This window comes from Manacus candei, unplaced genomic scaffold (genome assembly GCF_025592945.1).
Source record: "Manacus candei isolate 608988 ecotype Guabito, Panama unplaced genomic scaffold, ASM2559294v1 h1tg000019l, whole genome shotgun sequence".
Lineage (NCBI taxonomy): Eukaryota > Metazoa > Chordata > Aves > Passeriformes > Pipridae > Manacus > Manacus candei.
In genome coordinates this window covers 234,461-256,978 of record NW_026138067.1, presented here as the reverse complement: position 1 = coordinate 256,978, position 22,518 = coordinate 234,461, and the positions used below count along the sequence as shown (strand labels likewise).

General features: G+C 39.0%; 1 protein-coding gene across 5 annotated transcripts; it reads right to left on the bottom strand.

Annotated features, from left to right (window-relative positions):
• Positions 1-1,637: 1,637 nt before the first annotated feature.
• Positions 1,638-21,664, bottom strand: OSGIN2 (oxidative stress induced growth inhibitor family member 2). Of its 5 annotated transcripts, none has more exons than XM_051785403.1 (7): positions 21,478-21,600; positions 20,904-20,985; positions 18,482-18,636; positions 14,458-14,594; positions 12,295-12,486; positions 11,526-11,617; positions 1,638-9,559 (listed from the first exon to the last, which is right to left on the bottom strand). In XM_051785403.1, exons 3-7 carry the CDS (start codon positions 18,546-18,548, stop codon positions 8,512-8,514), a joined length of 1,536 nt encoding a protein of 511 aa, XP_051641363.1. In that variant the 5' UTR covers positions 18,549-18,636; positions 20,904-20,985; positions 21,478-21,600; the 3' UTR covers positions 1,638-8,511. The 5 variants fall into 5 exon arrangements, with proteins under 5 accessions (XP_051641363.1, XP_051641362.1, XP_051641358.1 ...); XM_051785402.1 differs by having other exon boundaries at positions 20,908-20,985; XM_051785398.1 differs by lacking the exon at positions 20,904-20,985 and having other exon boundaries at positions 21,478-21,664.
• Positions 21,665-22,518: the final 854 nt, after the last annotated feature.

The window sequence follows — 22,518 nt, the reverse complement described above, 5'->3', positions numbered from 1 at the left end:
ACTACTTCCTTTGCCAAGAGCTCAGAGCGTGCAAGCAAGATGAGCTGAGCTGTTTGAAGGTGCTCTGTTGTGTATCAGATTTGAAAATCTGTGAGATCTGTGTATATCAAGATAGCAGATATGCTGAAGTCAACATGGTTGCAACATGCAGAAAATATTTAGTCTTGAAGAGCCAGTGTTTCCTCAGGTCTGAATTGGCATCTTTTTGATCACCTGGTCAGCGATGTCCAGACTGTTACACAGCACACCAATACTGCTGAGTTATGCAATAACCACAACATTATTTTGGTATTGTAACTTGCATCAGGGCACATCAGATCTTGTCCAAATCTTTAAAAAGACTGTTCTTAAGCAGCTGAAATTCTTGCTGGAGGAGGTGACTGACTGCAGTTTGTTGCACCCTCAGGTGAGTTTTTCTACTGTCACAGTGAGAATCTCCAGGTTTTCTGGTTGAAGACCCACTGGTCCCACAGAGCAGCTCTTGTAGACTGCTAACGTTTTTCATTATTGTGATTAAATATCAATGGACAAGATTCTTCAGAAAGGTTGTGTTTACAGTTGCAAAAAACAGAACTTGAGAATTTCCAAGGTGAAATGACAAAACATACAATGTACAGGGGCCTTCTATGAGAAAGTAAAGGCCAAGTCCTTTGCTCCTCAGACCTGCAGTCTGCTAGGGTTCAAGCAACCCTGATGGCATAGCTGAGAGCACTCTTCTGTTCCCTTTTTATGAGTTAGGACTCTTCAAATCCAGTTCCCCAGACAGCTGAATTTAGGTGTTTTGGTTTTTTTAGTTATTTAAGAGTTGGACTTGATCCTCATGGGGCCCCTCCAATTCAGAATACTCTGTGACTCTGTGTCCCAGGACCGATGGACTCATCCCACAATGTGATGGGGAGCATCCACAAACCGTTGTAGATTTCTTCATAGATGTAGTTTGAGATGTCTTCTGTTACTGAAATTTCTGAGGTAGATGATAAAGGACATGAATACATGATCCAAATCTTGGGAACCTGAGCATCCAATAAATCACATCAGTATTTGCCTTACCCCTGGAGATCTTGCATTAACTTCACGTAATGTTCCCTTTATTTTATAAAACATACTGTTGTGGGCTAACTCCAGTAGGCAGCCAAGCTCCATGCTCCCCCACAGCAGGATGGGAGACTCATAGAAGTAGAAAAGGGAAAGTGGGAAAACTCATGCACTGAGATACAGTTTTATAGGTAAAGCAAAAGCTGTGAGCACAAGCAAGGGCATTCAGCTTTGTATTCTGCAATTCAAAAGTTTTGCCGTATGCTCTGTTTTCACTCTGGAGCTTGTACCCTGTGGTTTCAACAGTCAGTTCAGTTTTCAGAGAGAACTTGTGTGGTGTTTATTTTCTTTAGGTTAAAAAAAGTTCAGTAACTCAGAGATGGTATCTAAGGTTTCTCTCATCTGCCACAAACCACAGTCTGCAAGCATACTCACCATTTTGCCAAAATTATGTTCTTCACCTAAACATACATCTGAGCAGAAACTTCAGTTTCTTGCATTTTTGTGTGTAATGCCATTTGAGGGTTTGTTTGGTTTGGGTTTTTTATAACATTTATTATCTTTGTTGCCACTGCTCACAGGAAGGAGATGCACACAATAAATAAACTAAATATACTTTTTATTAGCAAGGCTCTTAAAATACAGTCTTGCATTCAGCAGCTTAGCTGATGAAAACAGTTTAAAGCAGATTGAATTACTCCATTTACCACTAAAACCAAGGATGGGTGCTGTATCCCTGCAGGAATAACATGCTTAATTTTCAGCTTATTCATAGTAGTTTCAGCTGACTTCCCGTCCTTCCCACATCAGCTGGGGAAGCACTGCCTTTTTATGGCAAGACTACTACAATATTTTCACTGTTGAAGTTTGATTTCTATTTCTGTCCATTCATATCTGTGAGTCTGCCCTTATTTCTCCTACCTGTAGTCCCCACAGTGGGGCTGGTGCAGCAGGGCTGGCCTCTTGTGGATCATTGCACCAGTTCCCATATGTGGAATGTGTTTGCTTCAGTTTCTTCCATCCACTGACCACCCCATCAACTTCCTCTAAAGTGCTAGGCCCCCCTCATTACCTTCACTCCTGATGTGTCTGAGAGGCTTTATTCCACATGTTAATTCCTGAGACAGTAGCTGAAGCTTCTGCTACAGACCTACCTCCAACCCTCTCCCACCTCTCTCTCCAGTCCACATTATACAAGTGATTTCTCAGTCCTTATTTTTCCTGTTTTTCTCCCTCTCTCATAAAACTGGAGGGAGTTTTTCACCTTCTTCACCTGCTCTGTTCCATTTCTTGTATTGATCCTTAGTCACATTTGGCCCCACCTGGTTTTTCATTCACAAATTCCGATTGCGTTCTGGTCGTTCTGGTATCTCCTTAGAACTCAAGCCAAGTGTGGTAAAACATGAACCATATTCCTTACCATTATTCCTCCTCTTCCTCTTAAAATCTTTGACAGCCATCACCACATTCCAGTGAGATAGTTACAAAAAACGCTACACAATATCAGATCTCCCTAACTAGCAACTTTCCCTGCCACTTAGTGCTCTGCCCATACCACTCTGCCACAACCTTGACTGCTGGAATCTCTGTCATTGGCTACAGCAGCAGGTCCATGCAAACCAATGCCTTCTTCCTCTTCCTGAACACTGCAGCTTTCTGAATGCCTCTTCCTCCCCAGTTTGTTCTTTCCTTTGACTTACTAGTTCCCCACTTCTCAAAACCAATATAATTGACTTCTAGGTGAAACTGTTTTAATATTTTGCACGTTCAGTCCACCATCAGTTTTCACACATGAAGATAAAACAAGCTTGGCATGCAAACCTCAGGAATGTTTGTTGTCTACTCAAAGCTCAGATTTTGCTCACAAGTTGCCTGCTGCTGACAGCAAAAGTTCTGTACACATTTACATTGCTCATCTTAGAAAAAAATAAAATAGTATAACCCAAGCATACTCCAGCAAAAGCAGAAAACTGAAGCACTGACACACACAGAAGTGAATTTACGTAGTATTTCCAAGCTCAGATGTGTTGTCTGTGAACATGCATATAGGTAAATGAATATAAGCCTTTATCTAATTTAGAACTGGAATTCCACAACCACTATACCAGGACTAACAGAGAAACAGGCAAGATCAGGGTATTAACTTTGTAAATTGTGCCAGGGAGATGTAAGGTAGCAGGATCAGTTCATGAACAGCAATAACTTGATGTTCACATAGAAGCTGGTCTAGCATCCAGACCGGTGAAAAATGAACCATTTCCCTCTCCTCAGAGTATCCCTTGGAACTGTATCAAACCTCTTTCATCTTGTCTCTAGCTTAGTCTTTGTGGACAACTATTTTTTTTCTTGATATACCTAGTTAAAAAAGAACCTAAAAATGCCAGGATGCTGTAATATTCTGTGAATATATACCAAACCTAGCTTTTAATTTTCTTTATGCTGGCATGTAAGTCTATAGAGGGTGTCCAGAAACATGAAGCTGAATTTTAGTTTATTGAAGCATCCACTGTAGGCAGCATAGGCTGGTACTTACACAGTGCCAGTGATCTCAGAATAAAGAGATGGGAGAGGAAAGTGCAAATTAGAATAATTTAGTCTCCAGAACAAGTAATTTCCTGGTTTTGATGACTACTGAGGACCACTAAGTTTTAAGAGTTGGCTTATTATGCCCTGAAAATACAAAATCATTCATTATTAAATGAGCTAATATGCAGACAGGTATAATGTGAACTCAAGTTCAAGGTTTGCTTGAGATTAAATGTTCCAGTGTCTACAAAGACAAAGCTATCTCTACAACAGTGCTTAGCTTCACTGTGACTAAATTATACTATAAATTATTTTCTCCCCATAATCCTTGTTCCTTACACCAAATTCATCCTTGACTGCACAATTCCCTGTGTAATTCAGGCTTCAGAAATTAAGTGAAACACCTAAGTGTAACATATTCCCCAAAATACACTCTTTTGCAGAAAAAGAGCTGTTTATAATTCAACATTCTCACTTCAAATTTTTACCCCTAATGCCACCAAAACCTTCCTTTCTCTGTCAAAGATGTTTTAATTTCCATTGTTTCTGCTAAACAGAATCAACTATTATGGTTATTTCAAACAAAACGACTTTTTTCAGGTTGGGCAAGGGGAAATGGTGGAAGTACAAAGAGCTCTCACATCAGTTGAATGCTCCCAACTTGCTCTCACCTTAAAATCAGAATGGAAAATGATGACAGAACATTGTTACTGTAAGAATCTAAAATATACTCTAAATCAAAATATAACAGTATAAACCTTTTTTTGTTCCATTTTTTTGTTCCATAACTTACTTAGAATTAATCATTACTACATGGACAATAATGAAATCGAGTTTAAGGCATATGTGTATTACCTCTTGCTGTTTAGAAATGTTTGGGAGCACCGTACAGCCCCAGATCCTGTTATTACATGAAGATACCTGCTTGCTTTCTCAGAGGGTAGAAAATACGGTAGCAGAGCAACAAAGCCTTATCTCTTGGCACACCACCTTACTGATCAGTCCTACAGCTCAGTGAGCAAATACAATTGCTTCTAGTCTGTATGTTGCATTTCAGTGCACTTCAGTTAATAGCCAGTTAAACACATATGGCAACATGTAGGATGACCAGCTGCGGTGCAGAGCTCCGCAGTCACAGTACACAGATCCTGACCCAAATGGATGGGACACCACCAGCCTGTCAAAGCTGTGTGGACACACTTCAGCACCCCTACGTCTGCAGTTCAGATTTCACAGGTTTTTTGCAGCTTTCCTCCCATCATTCCTCACTCGTCATTCTCGTCATCAGTGAATACTCACTGGCAGTTTGCAAATTTTACACCCTTTCATTCTTTCTCAAGAGCAGTTGGCCTAAAAATGGCCTTTTCTTTCAACTGGATATGCAGCTCGGGCTTACCTCTTAAGTTTGGGTCTTAATCCTCCAGCTTTGCGTAAGTACTCTGCATTTCTAGCTCTAACCTTTTCACAGTTCTTGAGCTGCGAGAGAAAGAAGTTACAGCCACCTCCTCCAACAAAAGTGCTGAGGACTAGGGACCGACTAGGGACCCAGAGCTGTGGGATGCACTTTGGATGTACACCCTTACTCGGTGTACAGCCATACACATTCCATGCATTCACTGGCAAGCCCAGGCTGCTAGTCCAAAGCAATGCATTTTCCTGAGAGAAAAATTCTGGTGTTATTGTCACCACTCTCAGGATTACTTGCAAAAAGGATTTCCACCTTTACTCATCCGAGTTAAACTTAGCTTTACTCCTTTCTGGAAAATGTTTTAAGCAGAATTCAATCAAAAGAGGCACCAGAAAGGACGAAGACTGTTAAGGAAATCTACTATGACAAATCTTAGTCCCAGTTCAACAGCTGGATACTACTTAAAATAATCTTAGCAATAATTTAACTCTCGAACACAGTCACAGCATTAAGAACCAAATCCAAATATAAGAGATGATTTTCCACTAACCTACTAGCAAATACACTGTATGGGTTAAGACAGCTTCACAAATTCTCTAAATTCAAATTAAATTATATTCTTCCTGTCTGTATTTTATTAATAAAGCTTAAGTAGGAAGCATCCTTTTAAAATCCAGGATGTTTAAAAGCTTATCTTTCTCACCGAAAGAAGAGCCGAAAGAAGCAATCTCCCTTCTGGGAACTATTAAAACACAGAAGTTCAAATGTTTGTGGTGTTTTTTTTAAATTGGAGAAACAAGGTGTTTCCCCAAAAGACAACAACTCAGTGCCAACATCTAATTCACAATAAATGCAGCGCTTTAGGTAAAATTATCTTAAGGCAAAGCTTGAATTTTTGCATCTCTTAGTCCCTCAAAATACCAAAGAGGAGAGAGACACAAATTTTTCTCAAAATAAGAAATACAAAAGTGAGAAAGTCTGGCTACAATTTTAAATCTAGCAATTCCTAGAAGAAAGAGGATGATCTTTTGGTAAAGCTTTGGTTGAAAAAAGCATCTTTATAACGGCTTAATAAACATTAACACTGAGAAAATTTCTCTGTCCACCTAAGCAGTCTCACATGCAACTTTTTATCTCAAAAATACTAAGATTGATAAAAAGAAAAAGGCAATTAAACCTCAAGGTGCCATAAGACTGCAGTGAAAGATAATAATCTGTAATAATAAGTCACAGGTCACAGATCTCTGCTACAAATTTGCCACTACAACACACACAGCTTGTTCGCAGCTGCAGCTAGAAATCCAGCTGTTTGAAGCTTTCTTCCCCTTTTTGCAAAATTATTCTTTAAGTAAATTCTTCCTTTGTTTTGCTGGCATTTTACACGTCTCACGACAAATGAAAAAGCAGTAATGTCACAGTATGTTGTATATGGGTATTTATATTGACACAAAACTGAAGGAATTTAATCACAGTGCAGGTGTAGTCCCAGTAAGTTCTATAATCAAGTACTTTGCACTTGTAACCAATTCTCAGTTAAAATTATTAGATATCACAGGTTTAGAATAGGTTTCTATATATAGTTTCTGCCAAAGAAGGCAAATTATAGAATCTCAATTGACTTGAGATAAGCCTAGAATTGAGTAATTGATTAAGCCTAGAATTTAGCATAATTAAAACCAGCTCAAATATCAGTAAAAAAAAATTTCATAACTAGCATCGACAATGTATGATTAAAGCCAACCATGTGGGCAATGCAGAAATTGATGGAAATGTTCCTTTGTTTGTGTTTATTTTAATGCTATTAAGTGGCTCTTAAATTATTATTAGTAGTATCATGTCATAAATTGCTTTGGACTTCACTGAAAGTAAGTAATTTTAATCCTTACATACTGTACCTTTGATTTCTATGTCCAAAGTCTGAGTAACTTACTCAGATGCATAAGGGCCTGTAGTAGCCACAGAACCCTGTAATTCAGCAGGCACAGAAAGCAGGCATGAATTGAATACAGGTATATATAACTTATGAAAGTTAAGACAGCTGGGAAACCAGCAAGCACTAGCAGTTTCACAAAGCCTAAGCCTTATTTCCTTTCTTAAATCTGTCTAGGCTCTAATATGAAATCATGCAAACACAATACCTTAAACTAACATGACATTCTTTAACACAAAAAAAGCTCCAAACAAAAAAACATCTATTCCATCGCACTGGACCTGAATTAAAACGTTTAGTAATAAATCAGTTGAACCCAAGCACTTTTGTCTATTGAGAGTTCTGGAAGTTCACTTTTCTAACTAGCTGTTGATTAACCTCACTATGGTTGAGTCTTTAGTTTAGATAAACTAAATACTCTAAAACCCAGCAAATGAAATCTAGGTCTTACATAATGGAGCAGAAGGGTGAAACTTGGATTCAGAGGTAGGTGCAAGTTGCCTTTGTCTTTCATGACAAGCTCTAAGATTTAAAGAAACTATGGCACGTTTGTTTTGAGTTTGGTTTATTTTTTCGCTGGCTGTGAGATAATGACCCTTTTTTAAGTTTCAAAAACTGCAGGATAAAGTATTTTACAATTATGTGCTGCTTTATAAAAAAAGAAAGAGAAAAAAACAATCCTTGGTCAAACAGGAGATGAGAATATCTATCACCCAGCCCACCTTCATCAGCCAAGTGATCCCCTTCGGTCTTCCTGAGCTAGGAAGCAAAAAAATCTTTAGTTTTCTCATGTACTTAACTCTTGATAGTACACTAGATATTCACTATATTGACACTGTAATAAGAGCACTTACATCAGTACTTTATTACTGTTTATGTTAATGTGTATTCTCAGAAATGTACATATCACTGTAGGGGAACATGTCATGGTACTCTTTGTGCACTCACCAACTCTAGGCATAGTGTGAAGAAACATTAATGGATTGTGTCAAATCATTGTTAAAGATTGAATGGGAATGCTTATTCTTTTATTCCAATTATCAGGATAACTTAAAACTATTGAGGAATACTTGCTTACAGAAAGCGTTCTTACAATAGAAACCATTTTACTAAGTGCTCATTCCAAGTATTACTGTAGCAAATAAATAGAATCCTTGTTTCGAGCAGAACGCTCCAGATTTGCTTTGGGACCAAGAATCACCTTGTACTAAGCAAGCTTTCTGCTTTTACAAGTTACTTTAATTTCATGGTAAGAGTGCTTTTGTCACATTGGACACTAAAATATAAAGCCACTCTGGTAGGCATGGCTTTTCCCAAGGAAATCTGCTCTTGTAGCTGAGCAGGAGATGACAGGCAGGTCAATATAAGTTAGTCTAGTCTCATTTTCTGTTTATCTGGAAGTAATTCCAGTTGAAATAAGTTGAAATAGCAGATCAAGTTTTTCTATTTTGAAAGGGTGAAGTATTGTAGTATCAGCATCCTTTTACCAAGCAATACAAGCACAGGTTACTTGTACACGACAGAAATGTGACTGCTATCAACTTTCGCTGCCAGTGACTGTTCTGTTAGACTACACCTGTAATCCTGGATGTGAAAATTTCTAATGTCTCATTTATGGTACCCCATCACCTCCTCCATCCCCACTTTCAATCAATTCATGTTTCTTCTTTTGTCTTATTGCCAGGCATCGTGCAATGCCCAGTGCACCTCCTTTTAAAAACCGTACAAAGTTGTCTCCCACCAGAGGACCTAGAGCAAAGAGGTTGGCTTCTTTAGTGCATTCATAAGTGTATGGATCAATCTCTATAGGATTCCCCTTGCATGTGATGGGCTGATTAGAGTGACGACCTATGCTATGTCCTTGGTCCTTTAGAAAGAAAAGATTTGGGTGAGAACCTATCAGAACTAAGGCTACAGAAAACTTCAAAATTTTCTTCAGTCCAGAGGCACTCTGAAGAACACATTTCATTTCAGGCTTGAAGGAAAGTACGTTGTGTTCAGGGAAACTAGTGTAAGCAGAATGTTGATTAGAGTCCACAGTATGGGACTGAGTACACATCATATGATACACCTTATGGTATTCAGGGTAAAGCTTTTTAGGTAACTGTTTGAAAATTAGGCTTGTATCGGTAACTCTTCTACGAAACACGTGGATTACTGGGATGTTGTTGTTGCAGGCACAGAGTACTGCATCAGCTGCTGTAAGTCCAGCACCCACAATTAACACAGGGTCTGCCTTCCCACGTAACTTTCCTTTGCTGATTGCAGCTCCGAAGTCAGACATGGAATGGAGGACAAAAGGAAAGTCTTCTCCTTCAACTTGTAATCGGCCAGGAGAATCAAAGGTTCCTGTGGCAAGAGCCACATTCTCAGCAAAGAGGCAGAAGGGCACATGAGAACCATCTGTTGCTCGCTGATAACCTCTGACTTCCCAGTTTCTCTTAATAAGTGATTTCTGTCCATCTTCCATTTCCAAATGCTGTGTTGAAATATCTTCATTTTGCTGACTTCTATCTTCATCATCCTTTCCTCGGTAAAGTCTGGACACTGACGTTATGTAAACGTTGTCTCTGAAATTCTTTTGGAGGCCCATGACTTTAACATAGTGTTTATAATAACAAGCTATTTCCTCTGGCATTACTCGATCACTCTTTATATTTCTGAAACAAAATTGAATCGTTCCAGTTAATACACAGACCTTACTGGTAATCTGAATATCATATATGACATGCCACAAGACAAGTCAAATTTACGAGGATTAAATCTGTCAGTGTAACTGACACTGAGTTCAGTATCTTTAAATGCATTTGATTTATTTTTTCTCTTGATTCCTGTTGCACAATATAAGGTAGTGGGTTTTTATATCATTAAAAGTCTTTATACAATGTAAAGTGCTATGGTGATTAACAAATCAGGTATAACAAAGCTCTGCAGCATCATATGGAAATGTTTTATAAATCTGTAGCTCCATATGGAAATGTTTTATAAAGACAGTTTAACATCACAACTATCAACAATACAATACTGGTTAAACCTGTGCTCAGTGAGAATACACTTACTTAGGATGTAATTAGTAAAATATCATAGTTAAGTGCTAATTTTGAAACTTTACGTTCAATACCTTACTGGAGCCAGGTATTTTTCATTATAGTTTGCAAAAGACCTCTCCTTTGCTAAGTTCACTAAGTATCAAATGAAGTAGTTCCATATCACATGAATTCATAAAGCAAGTATGCCTCAGAGTGTTACTGCAACAATACAAACAGGATTGTGATGTTGAAGTGTCCAATTAAAAACATTTTTGCACTGTAACCTCGGTATTACATCTATGCTTTTTTCATGTTTATTGCATTCTCATTTATAAAAAAATAAGCTGACTATAATTATTTGGAACAAGTGCATGAATTTTGATGCTTCTTTAGAAGTAAGCTCTAGGAAGAAGGCAAAATAAACAACAGTGAGCATCAGGATTGACACTGAATTACACTTAAAATCTTATAAATAAGTACTCATTCTCATAGTCTAACAGGATAATAGCATATGTACTTTTAAATGCTCAGGTTACTACTGTGAAAATCCTCATGAGGTATTTATTGAAGAGGATATAATATGACAGTGTGACACCTCCTACAAAGAAACTTAGGAAACTACATGACTAGAAATTTTCACTAGTATCAATTCTTTTAAATATGTTTGTTTAATTGTAGTATAACAGGTCAGCATTTCTGGTTTTAGCACTGTCAAAAACTATAAAATAAACAAATTAGCTTCTGATAATAAGCAGCTTATGGGATTTCAGTTAGTAAGGAAGCAAGATTACTTGGTTATCTAAGAAAACAATTAAAGAACAAAGGTACAGTTTCCTCACTGTAAGTGGTGTCCTGAAATGAGTAACAGTCTGCCCTTAAAGACATATGCCTAAGTAATTCTACTTCTTTTCCCATACACAATACTAGAAAAATTTCTTTTATTTTGATAGAACAAAGTCAGAAAAATTAAAATTTTAGAAAAAGCTTATGTAGAGTGTTCCTAGGTTCATTTGCTGACACAGACATTTATGAACTAATTGTATAACAAGTAAATTTTCTTCTCATTTTTTCAAGAAACTTACTACCAGAAAATAACACTGTGAAATACTGAATTATGCTCTTAAAATTAAAATTCATACATAACAACTTTTCAGATGTTGTTCAGCTTTGTCTGTAAAAGCAAATACTGAAATGTACAACTTCCTGAATTACCAGAAAGCCAGTGTCCATAGCAACTTGTTGCATCTGTGTTGAAAGAGGAACTTGCAACACTTCTGTAGATTTGAAATTCCTTCCTCCATCTTCCCTCAACTCTGATAGAACTGCTTTCAGTAACAGTGCCTCTTTGTGAAATGCTGTATGTATGTATGCTTTCGGTGCACTCACAAGCAATTACTCTGCCTGACCATTGTCCATTTTTTTTCCATCAGAGTACACACCACCAAAAGAATTTCCAGTGCCATCAGGCAATTTAACAAACAAAACAAGAAGCCCTCCTGTGAACAGTGAAGTTTGAATGTTTTCCAGTTCTTCAAATAATGTTATCAGGATTTTTATAGCAACTAGGATTCCCAAACAAATTAAGCAATATCCCTACCTGCGTTTGCTAGCTGCCCACTCCTTAAAGCTGAGGCCAGGCAATTCCATCCAGTCTCCAAAACTGATGGTTAGCATAGAGCCCTCCATGGACTGTAGTGAAAAAATGAAGATGCATGACCAGACACATTTCAAATGCATACATTTATGTAAAAAACAAAAAAGTTCTTCTCACTGTACACTCATTTAGAGTAATAAAATACTAGAACACAACAGAAGACCAGGACATTACATGAAGCATTGATGAACTACTTCTGTGTTACAGTTACATACTGTTTGAATGAGCAACTACATGAGCTAATAGAGAAGAAAGGAAAGAGACAGCATGTGAAAGGGAAACTAAAAGCAAGTTATTTAAAATACAAAAGAGGAAGAAAAACATGAAACCAGAAACATATAAAGACATCAAGATTTTATATAAAATCATCTGGGAACAATGCAGACAAGAGAATAAAGGTTAGAGAAAATATTCTTTATTACAATTTTATAATTCAATAAATTTAAACTAGTAAAAAACCATAATAATATAAGACAGCAGTCATATGCCCAAATAAAGGACAATTTTTTCCTTCCTTTCTTATTTCTGCAACATATTTGGGCTTGGGTAAACAAGCAGTTGAAACTACAACTGGCATTACCATCTAAAACAGAGAGTAAAAGATAGTAAAAAAATAGAAAGTAAAAATAAAAAAATAAAAAAAATTAGACAGTAAAAAAAATCCCAAACCACAAAGTTATCAAGTTACCCCAGAAGTGAAATTTTTACTCACATGCCAAGCCCCACCAGGTGGTCCTTTACCAAGCACTATATGGGGAATATAATTATGTTGTTCCAGCTTCCAGTGCAGAACAGGTGGGTAGTCATACCCAAAGTCAGCATCGGGATGAAGCAACGTATCAAAAAGCACTGCAACCGGGTTGGAAGAGCGCCCTTCGAGGCCTTCTGACAGGTACTCCAGGTCCTGAAGTATGAAAAAAATGTGACATGCTCATGCAACTTCTACTCTTCATCATGCTGTTCTGGCATACAGAAGTTGAATTGAAACAGAAAGCACAATTAATCCAAGTTGCATTTTAAGTAGAGATAAGTATTGAATGTAGAGATTCAATCAAAACACTTTTCAGGAATAACTCCTATTATTCAGTTCTTCTGTAACTCTGAATAATACATTTCACTCATTTAAAAATTACATATTAATAAACCAGTAATACTTGGGCAAGTAAGTGTTTGAAATTCTTTGTAGAACAAGAAGCAATGGACAAACATTAAGAGATCAGAGCAACTTAGTAATATACACATATATATATACACACATATATATATATACCAGACTACTTTTAACAAAGAATTGCTAATATTTTTAGGAGCCCCATTCTGATCAAGCAAAATTGGAATCTAAAACCATTAGGTTTTAAACATCAAGTAGAAAAGCTCCTTTGACAGCTCTTAGCTAGTTCCAACACTAACTTTACTATATCTTAAAATAATTGAGATATTATAATATTATTTTTAAACATTAAAATTAGGATTATTTTACGAAGCAGGCAATATTGAGAAAAAATTCTAGAACTTTATAAAATGTTCACATTTCAGTATCTATTAACAATCCATGTTCTAAAAAATCAATGATGCAATAGCAAATATTTGGAGAGATAATAGAGATTTGAAGGAAGAATTGGCCATAAGGCCAATTTTTGCTGACAAAGATGGGACAGTTTAGCTTCCTAATTAGGCAAAATATCAGGGGGTCAGGGGAGGATGAAGTACATGAAACATCTGTAGCCAAAAGCTTAGACAACTTACTCTCCTGCCAAAAAAAAAGACCTTGAGACTTAATGTAAACATTACATGCAAACAGCACAGCACTGAAACAAAAACACCCTCCAAAACCCAAAGCCAAACAAATCCCTACTTACCCCCTACAAACACAAATCCATGTTTGTATTTCAAATAAATTAGTCTCAAAGGAGTCAATACAGTTAGTGACAGCATTGTCAGTATCCATCAGGAGTAGAGTGAAACGAGTAGAAAACAATGATAACATGACAAGTGGAGTGAAAAACATTGGAGAAGATTTAACTATTATCAAATAAGGCAGAAAAACTGGATGTATACAAGGGTAAAAAATACAGAACAAGAGCAACTATTAGTACAACACAAACACTGAAGGACGCATACTGTTCTTAAAGGAAAAATATATTGTGTTAACAGAGGATATATGTCTCTAATATTACTAAAATTGAAATCTTAATGAGAATTGGAGTATTTGGGAAGATTTTAATTTGAACTATGTATATTTGAAGTGTGTTAGCAGCACGTGTTCTTTGGTGACAGTGCCCAAACATCCTAGGACATGAAAGGTGGAATTCCTGTATGAGCTGCTCACTGACCAAGTGGTAACTTTAGACACTCCTGTCAAGCAGTACAAACACAACAAAGGGCAGACTGTAAAACCAAAAAACACCAAAAAACACCCACACGCCACAGGTTTGGATCTAATAGTCATGAGTTGATTCTATTTCAATTAGCAGAATAACAAAATACCTTACTAATGCATTACAAATGTGACTAGGTAAATAGGCTGATTCTTCATGATGCAATCTGCAGAATGTTTTTGGATAATCCATTCTTTTCATCTGCAGTTCTCTACATGTAATTTGTTCCAAGCCACTGAGGAAGGTATATACAGCTCGTTATTTTACAAGTAGGAAAAAAAGAGGCCAAGAGATAAGTTTTTTGAGGCCACACAGTTACTGAGCTTTACTGTGGTCTAATTCTTTGTGGAGTGAGAATATTAAGCCTTTTCTTGTCTATGGCACTACTTAATAAAGCTGCAAAAGCATTTTAAACAGGGTCATTAAAGAAAGCCCACTGTTTCATAACCCTGCTTGCAGTAGGAAAAGAGCCAGATAAGATGGCAACCAAGGCTTACTTGATCAACAATGGAAAGATGTCGAGCTTCTTCTAATTTCGTATGTAGAATGGGGTTTGGGTGTATAGCTTCAGGAGACAAATATGGCCTGTATCCAGAGAGCAGGTAAGAAAGACAAATTCCTGAAGGTCCATTTCCTATTAAAGAAAGAAGTTATTGCTTTAGTAAAAATTTCAATAATATATAGTTTGTAAGTCACAAAATATACAGCAACAAAATAACACTGAAGTAGTATAAAGCCACACTGTCCTGAGCCAAAGCATCTCATAAACCCTGCAGTAAAATAAAGCCTTACATAGGACTGTCCTCCAAGTAAAGAGAGCAAAATCTTTAACAAAGAACCTTTGTATGACTGTTTACATCACAAAACAAAATGCATATAAAGGAGTTCCATAATTTAGTACATCAAATGCATTATTCTTGTGTTAAAGTGGCCCAATGGATAACGGTCTGCCTGTCAATCACAGTGATATCTGAATATTATTACCATCTTACAACTCTGTATTCCCACAGGCACTGTACAATACAGAGCAGAAAGACAATTCAGAGCATATGCTCTTCAGGTCTGCCCATTAAATGAAAGGAAGAAAGAGATAAGCAGAAAGTTGAAGACTGGAAGTCAGATGAGAAGTTACAGACATGGCAAAACAGCAACATAAATGCTAAGTGAAGACAGATACAGTCACTAAGTGGTAAAGTACAAGAAACTCATGTAAGACCTCATTCATCATTCAGTAATAATATCAAGTCAAACGTTTATCCTCTTTGTAGCATTTTATAATCTGTACATGTGCATTGCTGCAATTTTAATAGACACTTATTTTTAAAATGTTACTAAGGTATAAAACAGATAGGACCAAAACATTACCATAAAGTAAACATCTCTATTTATTTGTCTAGCATTAAACAAAGTAGGAGACCATATTTATCACATGCAAATACAGAAGGAACACTCCTGTTGCAAAGTCAGATATAGAAAGCTATGCAAAACAAAAATCAGGAAAGTACGTGCTATGATAGAGAATTTAAATATTTGACTATGTATTATTAATTCCATAGCTCCTCTTCCTCATTAACTGAATGAAAAGCACAGTGTTCTCCTAATGAGGCACTCATCAGTATTTTGTCTTTGTTTGCCTTCTAGAGTGGCACTCATGGTATGTAGCACACACTATGCAAATTCTGGGCTTAAGTTACTAATTTATTCATGCTTTTTGTACTCATTGTCTGACATTAGCTCTTACTTCCAACCATTTCAGCTCTTGATGTCAAGAGTTCACATGTCATTTCCTGTTCCCCAGCACCTTTGCACACACTATTCTCAGTTCCTAAATCCCCCATGAGTTTGCTGAGACCCTGTTCATTCTCTTCATACCTTGGATCTCTTTTTCCTTCTCCACCAGCCTACACTCATCTGGTCTCAGTGGCAGAATATCCCACAGTTTATTACAGTGCAGTGCACACAGATTGGTCACAGCCATGGCCTACAGGAAAATCAAGCAGGCTCACTACAGATGAGTTCTTCAAAGGCTAAGACTGTTAAGTTACAAGAAATCTTCCGTAAGCAGGTTTTCTGCAAAGGCCTAGAATCCAAGTGAGCATGTGAGAGTGCACAGTGGCTCCTATCAAACAATTTAGTTTTTGTATCCAAACATGGAGCCAAAAATAAAAGCATTAGAGTGCCTGTTTACTACAAAGGCCATAAAGCACTGGAAAAAGACTGTTTAGGAAAGCTGTCGATTTCCATCATTGGATACTATACGATAATTAAATCAAAAGTCTGTAACAGAAGGTTTAAATATTGATGATCCTGCCTATATTATTTCCCAAACCACTTAAATTTCTATTTTGCTATTTACAAAAAAGCCAATAAAGAATCTAAAGACAGTGAAAAAGGTCTTGCTTACTTTCACACTGTTCTGCCCTCCCACAAAAAGATCCGCTGGATATGCTTCAGTTCAGGAATTTAAAGCTTACAGCTGATACAAGCCCCTCCTGTCACCCACTTGCCACATGAGATGGAAGTGAGAGAACCTTAGCAATACAGTGAAACCATCCATAATAAAATCATATGAAATTATGAACACACTGTAATCACACAAATAGTCCAGAAGCATTCCCATGACTGAGTAAATTCTTAACTGTTTTTAGATTTATAAACTTGTGCACAGTAAAGAATTTTCTATATTTTTACAAGTGCATAGCTAGCTTTTTTTTTTTTCATACTGGGGCATAAACAAAGCTAGTCCACAATGGAAAAATGTGTTCCATATCCAAGCATGTCATGCTAAAGATTATTTCTACTGGAGAAGACTAAAAAGAACCAAACAGACAACAAAGGTTGCAAAAACAAAGGCTAGCAAAAGACAAGGAAATTATTGAGGGTGGGATTATGTTAAGGTGAATTACTGTCACTGAGCTCCCTAGCAACTTCCGTGGGACCATCCAGAGAGCTGATCCAAACCCAGTTCCTATTCTTTGAGTAGACTGTGTCCAAGGTAAAGAAATTTCCTGGAGGATACGCTGTCACAAACACAAAAAATAAAGGTTCAGCTGCAGAACTTGCTCCAAACTTACAGCTCCAGCATGAAATTTTTCAACCTCAACTCATTCAAAAGGAATGGACCATTTGTTCCCGAGAGACAGGTACTGCACAGAAGTTATTAAACCACTACACAGTGTGTTTGTATATGGGGGGGCATGACAACTCTATTTTCATTCTCTTCTACTACATTATCAAATCATTTTTATATCCCTATGAAAGCTCTTTGGTGAGACAATGAATTAGTGATAACAGGCTGCCAATGGAGAAGATCAGCTTGTGAAGTGGTTCAAATATATCTGTGAAAAAGCATTGGGGCAATGTATTTGTTTTTCAAGAAGAAATAGGCAGCTGTGTTTGGTGTCAGCACCTTGCAAGGCACTCTAGACAAAACAAATGTTAAGCACAGGTATTTGCATAAAGCAGATTTGCAAACCTAAACAGTGAAAACTGAGTCATTAACCATATGGCAAACCTATACTAGGGCTGACAAAATGCCAGGAAACCGCTGCTCTTCAACTGTGATGCAGAACTTATCAAGTGATTCACGTCTGTCACATCCACTTAAGTCTATTTTAAACTATCATGAAGAGAGCTTTGAGAACAGGCATTGTACAAACATCAGTCTTTCAAAGTTGTGGAAACTTACTGTGAACACGATTATGCTGAAATATCAATCTCCACAATCTCTGATTGTTTGCAGGTCCGGTCCTTGCTCTAGTCCCAACAGCTTTGGACTAGATTACTGAAAACCTTCTTTACTCCAGATCTTTTCTTTATCCCCTCATGAAGTCACGGTGATAAGGAGCTAGTGACCAGCTGTTGCTGAAAAACCTTGGTCCAATACACATCACCCTGGCACCCTGAATTAAGCTATGTACCTATGGAGTCTGCTCCCTCTGCTATCCTGTCATTCAGCAACATTTTACAAGTACTAGCCTTTAAGTGTGTAATCAAGACTACAATTTATTGTTTTAAACTGGCTGAGTTGACTCGGATTCATTTTGGAAAAGATGGGGAAATACTTAGACATTAGTGATTGATAAAACAGAGAAAAAGACAATTAATGAGAAGGTAGCACCTGACCAACACACAGCACACACTTCACATTATGCTTTTCACTGTCCCACGACCCCAAAAATTTCTAGCAGTGTACCACCAACAACCTCCAGGCATCCTGAAGTAGATATATCACATTAATCAAACCCTAGAATCAGTAGAGTTCTTCCATTAAGACTCCCATATGTGCTGCCAAATAACACAGTTCATCTTGTCAAAGCACAATTTGAATTCAAATATACTCCCACAAGTCCCTTAATATAATTTTATGCTATTGTTGTTAATCACAACTGTATTACTCTAACAAACATCTTCACTGTAAGGATGCTCAGCATTACTTATTTAATGATAAATTATTGCATGCAGCAGGTCTAAAGCCAATGGTAGTGACAGAGAATCTTTAAAAAAGTGAAAAAAACTCACCTATTATTACTACAGGCAGAGTAAGGAGGGAGTCTCCAGGCAGAACAGTTTCTTCAATTAAAGGCATTCTTTTAATCTTCCTCCCAAGGCTGTCACCAAAATACTGGACAAAGGAATTCAAAAGCTGTCCCTCGGTTTCAGTGCTGCTGTACGTTCTAATTAAGAAGAACAGATGGGAGAAAACTAAAATGAAACAGTGAATTGTTGTCAGAACAGTCGCTTCAAAAATAAAGTTGCTTTTGATGTTGTACTTTAAGAGCTATGAAACTGGCAAAATCGAGACCAAAACAGATATGTTTCACCCAGTCTACAAAATTTTACTCTTCAGCACAGCTTTTCTAACAGAAGATTTTTTAAAAGTCCACTTTCTCCTACCAAGTCTGCAGAAGGATAACAAAAAGGCACAGATGGCTCTGCAGAAATGCATATTTCTAATTGCAGTTTATACAAAGCCAAAATATAACCACAAGCATTATTTTGATCCCCCCCACAGTAGAACTCATTCCTCATTATCCTTATCAAAGGAGGAGATACACACTGCCTAGCCAATTAACAACATTAAGGCCAGCCAAAGCCTGATGCAGCTGCTAAGGTATTCGTGTCTCTTCCCGCTGGCTGAGCAGCACACAGGACTTTGCCTCAGCAAATTTCCATTCGGGGAGAAGTAATGCTGGTTAATGCTGGCGGTGGTGTGAAGATGGATCCTTGTGAAGCGATCCCTTTAAGGCCTAGACACAACCCATCCTACCACTGTTAAAAGAAAAGCCTTTACAAAAGGAATTGCCATGTAGCCAGGTCAGCTCCTGCACAGCTTTCATCCCTAGCCATTTTCCTAGAGTTCTTTCTCTGAGCAACATCTACTTGGGTTTCCCTCATAACTCTTCACCATCTAAATGTGCTTCTAGACTTCAAAGACTCGTTTTATACTGTTTTCTGTTTAATTATTTAGGAGTCTTTTCTGAATCCTTTCCAGGACATTGAAACAGAACACACTCAGTTTAGGTAGAAAGGCAGAGGCAAACCAAAAACAGTTGTCTTCCAAATAAAGGCAACAAATTTTTAATTAAAAATATCCAAATCAACAGTTCTAAACATTTTTTTCTTTACAAACAGTTGCAACTATTAACAATAAATAAAAGTACTCATCTATTTCCTAAGAATTTGCATATCTTAAAGCTATTTTAGTATTTCGAGAATTATTTTCTACACAGGACCAAAATCATAAGACAATTATCTAATTCCCATGACCTTCAAGAAGCCACATAGACTCCACACTGCCTCAACTCCCACGGCACTGAAGGTTCTGTTTCCTCAACGGGGAAGTCTGAAGTAAACTAGAGACAGAGCTGGACAGTAACAACAGCACTAGTACACTCCACAATACATCTCTCTGATGGCCATGTCTTTGTTAAAAAGAGCGAGGAGCTATTCTAAGGTTGCATTTATTTTGGAAAGTACTTGGTATCTCTATTCCTTGCAGTACAACAAAAAAAGTTTGCAAAGTACGTGCTTACTGTTTTGAGTACAGCTGCACATTAGCTCTTGAAGACTCCTAACACACAAACAGCATGAGTTAGATGAGGATGAGAAGATGGTAGAGAGAGGATGTCTAATTATCATACTGATTTTTTCACTTCCACTTTTAGATAGGCATAGGTAGAATATTTTACTTTCCACCCTTTGTTTAGAGTTAACTCAGGCAAGCATACCTGAAAGACGGGCTTAAAGGAAGCATGCACGTTTTAGTGTGGTTTTATCATACTTGCTGTGCCAGATGGAATATAAAACCAAAAGAAACATGTTAAAACCTCTTTTGTGGTTATATGCACAATGCTGTAGGCTACAAAAGAATCTTTTAACAATAAAAATGTTTCTTCTGTGTAGCTCAGTGCAACACAAACTACCAAACTGGTAATTTTGCACAGAAACATCCTCATACAACGAGCAGTTTCTCAGTTATGGTGCATACAAAGGACTGTTGTCAGGAGCATGTTTCTCCTTTGCAAGAGCATCATATCAGAACCCAGCAAGATCTTAAGTTAGGGGCCACTATCTTCCTAACCTCTGAACAACACCGAAAGCCACCAAGTACCAGAAATTTCAATCTTGATAAACTCACGGTAGACAGCTTTGCAGTGGTGGGGATTGGGTACAATTATCTATAGCTCTAGTCCTGCGGAGATGCAATTGGGCACAAGATGAGTCACTTCCAACGCTAGTGCTCAGTTTATCTTATGCTGGTCACACCAAATAACCTCGAGAATTACATTCTGTCAACTGCCTAGATTCTAAACATGTGCAAACGTGAATCCTTTTTTTTTTTTAATGTGAAAAAACCTTTAAGAGGAAAATCACAGCATATATATATATATAACAGGTTTTCTCCCATCTGAAAAAGGTAATAATAATTATTTAATAATACCTACTAATTAGCTGCAGGTTACTGAAATAAGTGGTGCCATTTTCAGGTAGCAGTTTTGAAGGATCCTAGAATTCCCTACGTACTTTTAAGAAAAAAAAAAAAAAAAGAAAAAAAAAAAGAAAGAAGTGGACTGTGATGGGCGGTTAACAGAAAAACTCGTTATATAAACGGAATTTGAATTTGGTCTCGAGCTGACACTTCGGGAAGCGAATTTCACGCCGTCAGACGGCCGGGTTTTTTCCAGGTGCCCGGGCGGCGCGCTGCCATCAGGGCCGGCATCCCCGGCGGTGCCGCGCTGCCATCCCCGCTGCCATCCCCGCTGCCATCCCCGCTGCCATCCCCGCGGGAGGCGCGGACAGCCCCCGGCCCGGCTGCGCCCGGCGCTGCCCAAGGTCACGGCGCGCCCGCCCGGGCCCCGCCGCCGCCATCCCCTCCCGCGGCGGAGGGGCCGTGCGGGGCCGGGCAGCGCAGCAGCCCCGCGGAGGCCGCGGCATCGCTCCCCGCCCGCCCCTGTGCCCGTTCCGCTCCCCTGCGACCGCCCCGACCCACCGCCCGCTCCGTGCCGCCGCCTCACCTGAAGTGACTGGCCAGGGAGCAGCGGCAGCACCACACGGGCATGGGGAGCGCCGGCGGGGCCCAGCGATGAGGCTGCGGGGGGACAGCGCGCCCCGGATCCCGCTCCTCCGCCTCCTGCAGCCGCCGCCGCCACAGTGGGGCCCGCGCGGCGCCGTCCCCCCGCCCCGCTCACAGGCGGCAGCGGGTCACACGCGGGAGGAGGAGCCGCCGCCAGCACCGGGAGGCAGGGACGGAGGGAGGAGGGACGGGCTGGGTGAGGAGACGAGAGGATGGGAGAGCGGCGCTTCCTCCTCCCGGCCTCGGCGCGGCCCCGCGCGCCCGCTCTCCTCAGCAGGGTGCGGGATGCGCCGCCTCTCCCCGGGAAGGGGGGGAAGGACGGGAGCCCCGGCCTGGCGCGGTGGAAGGGGGAATGGGAAGGCGAAGCAGTGGCGGGAGACACTTCTTGGGCCGGGGAGGGGGCTGCGGTTCCTGAGGCGACTTACACCGACCTGCGGTGGCCAGTTAAAAATTTTTGATGCACCTTTTGACTAACCTGGCCTATTCGGGAACAATGCTTCATATGTGATCAGTTAGTTGCTTTAAATTGTGTCTTCTTATAAATATTTTGCAGGTTTGCTTATTTGCGATAAAGCATTCCCTACCTAGTCTTTCCCCGGTCACAGTGACTGCGGTTGGCTGCAGCTCAGGAGTTCATCCCGTCCAACCCCCTGCCCCGGAGCGTGGCCACTTGGGGTTTGAGTATTTCCAAGGCTGGAGACTTCGTGATCTCCCTGAGCAACCTGCTCAGGGGTTTGACCACCCTCGCAATGAAATCGTGTTTCCTTATGTTCATGTGGAATTTCCTCTATTTCAGTTTGTGCACATTAAGTCTCATCCTGTCCTAGAGAACCACTGAGTTTCCTATCTTCTGATGAACTCTTCTTCATTCTCTCCCGCCAAGTATTTATGCACATGGATTAAGATCCCACTAACCCTTCTCTTCCACTGTCTGAACAGTCCCAGCTTTCTCAGACTTTGCACATAGCAGTCAGCCTGCTAT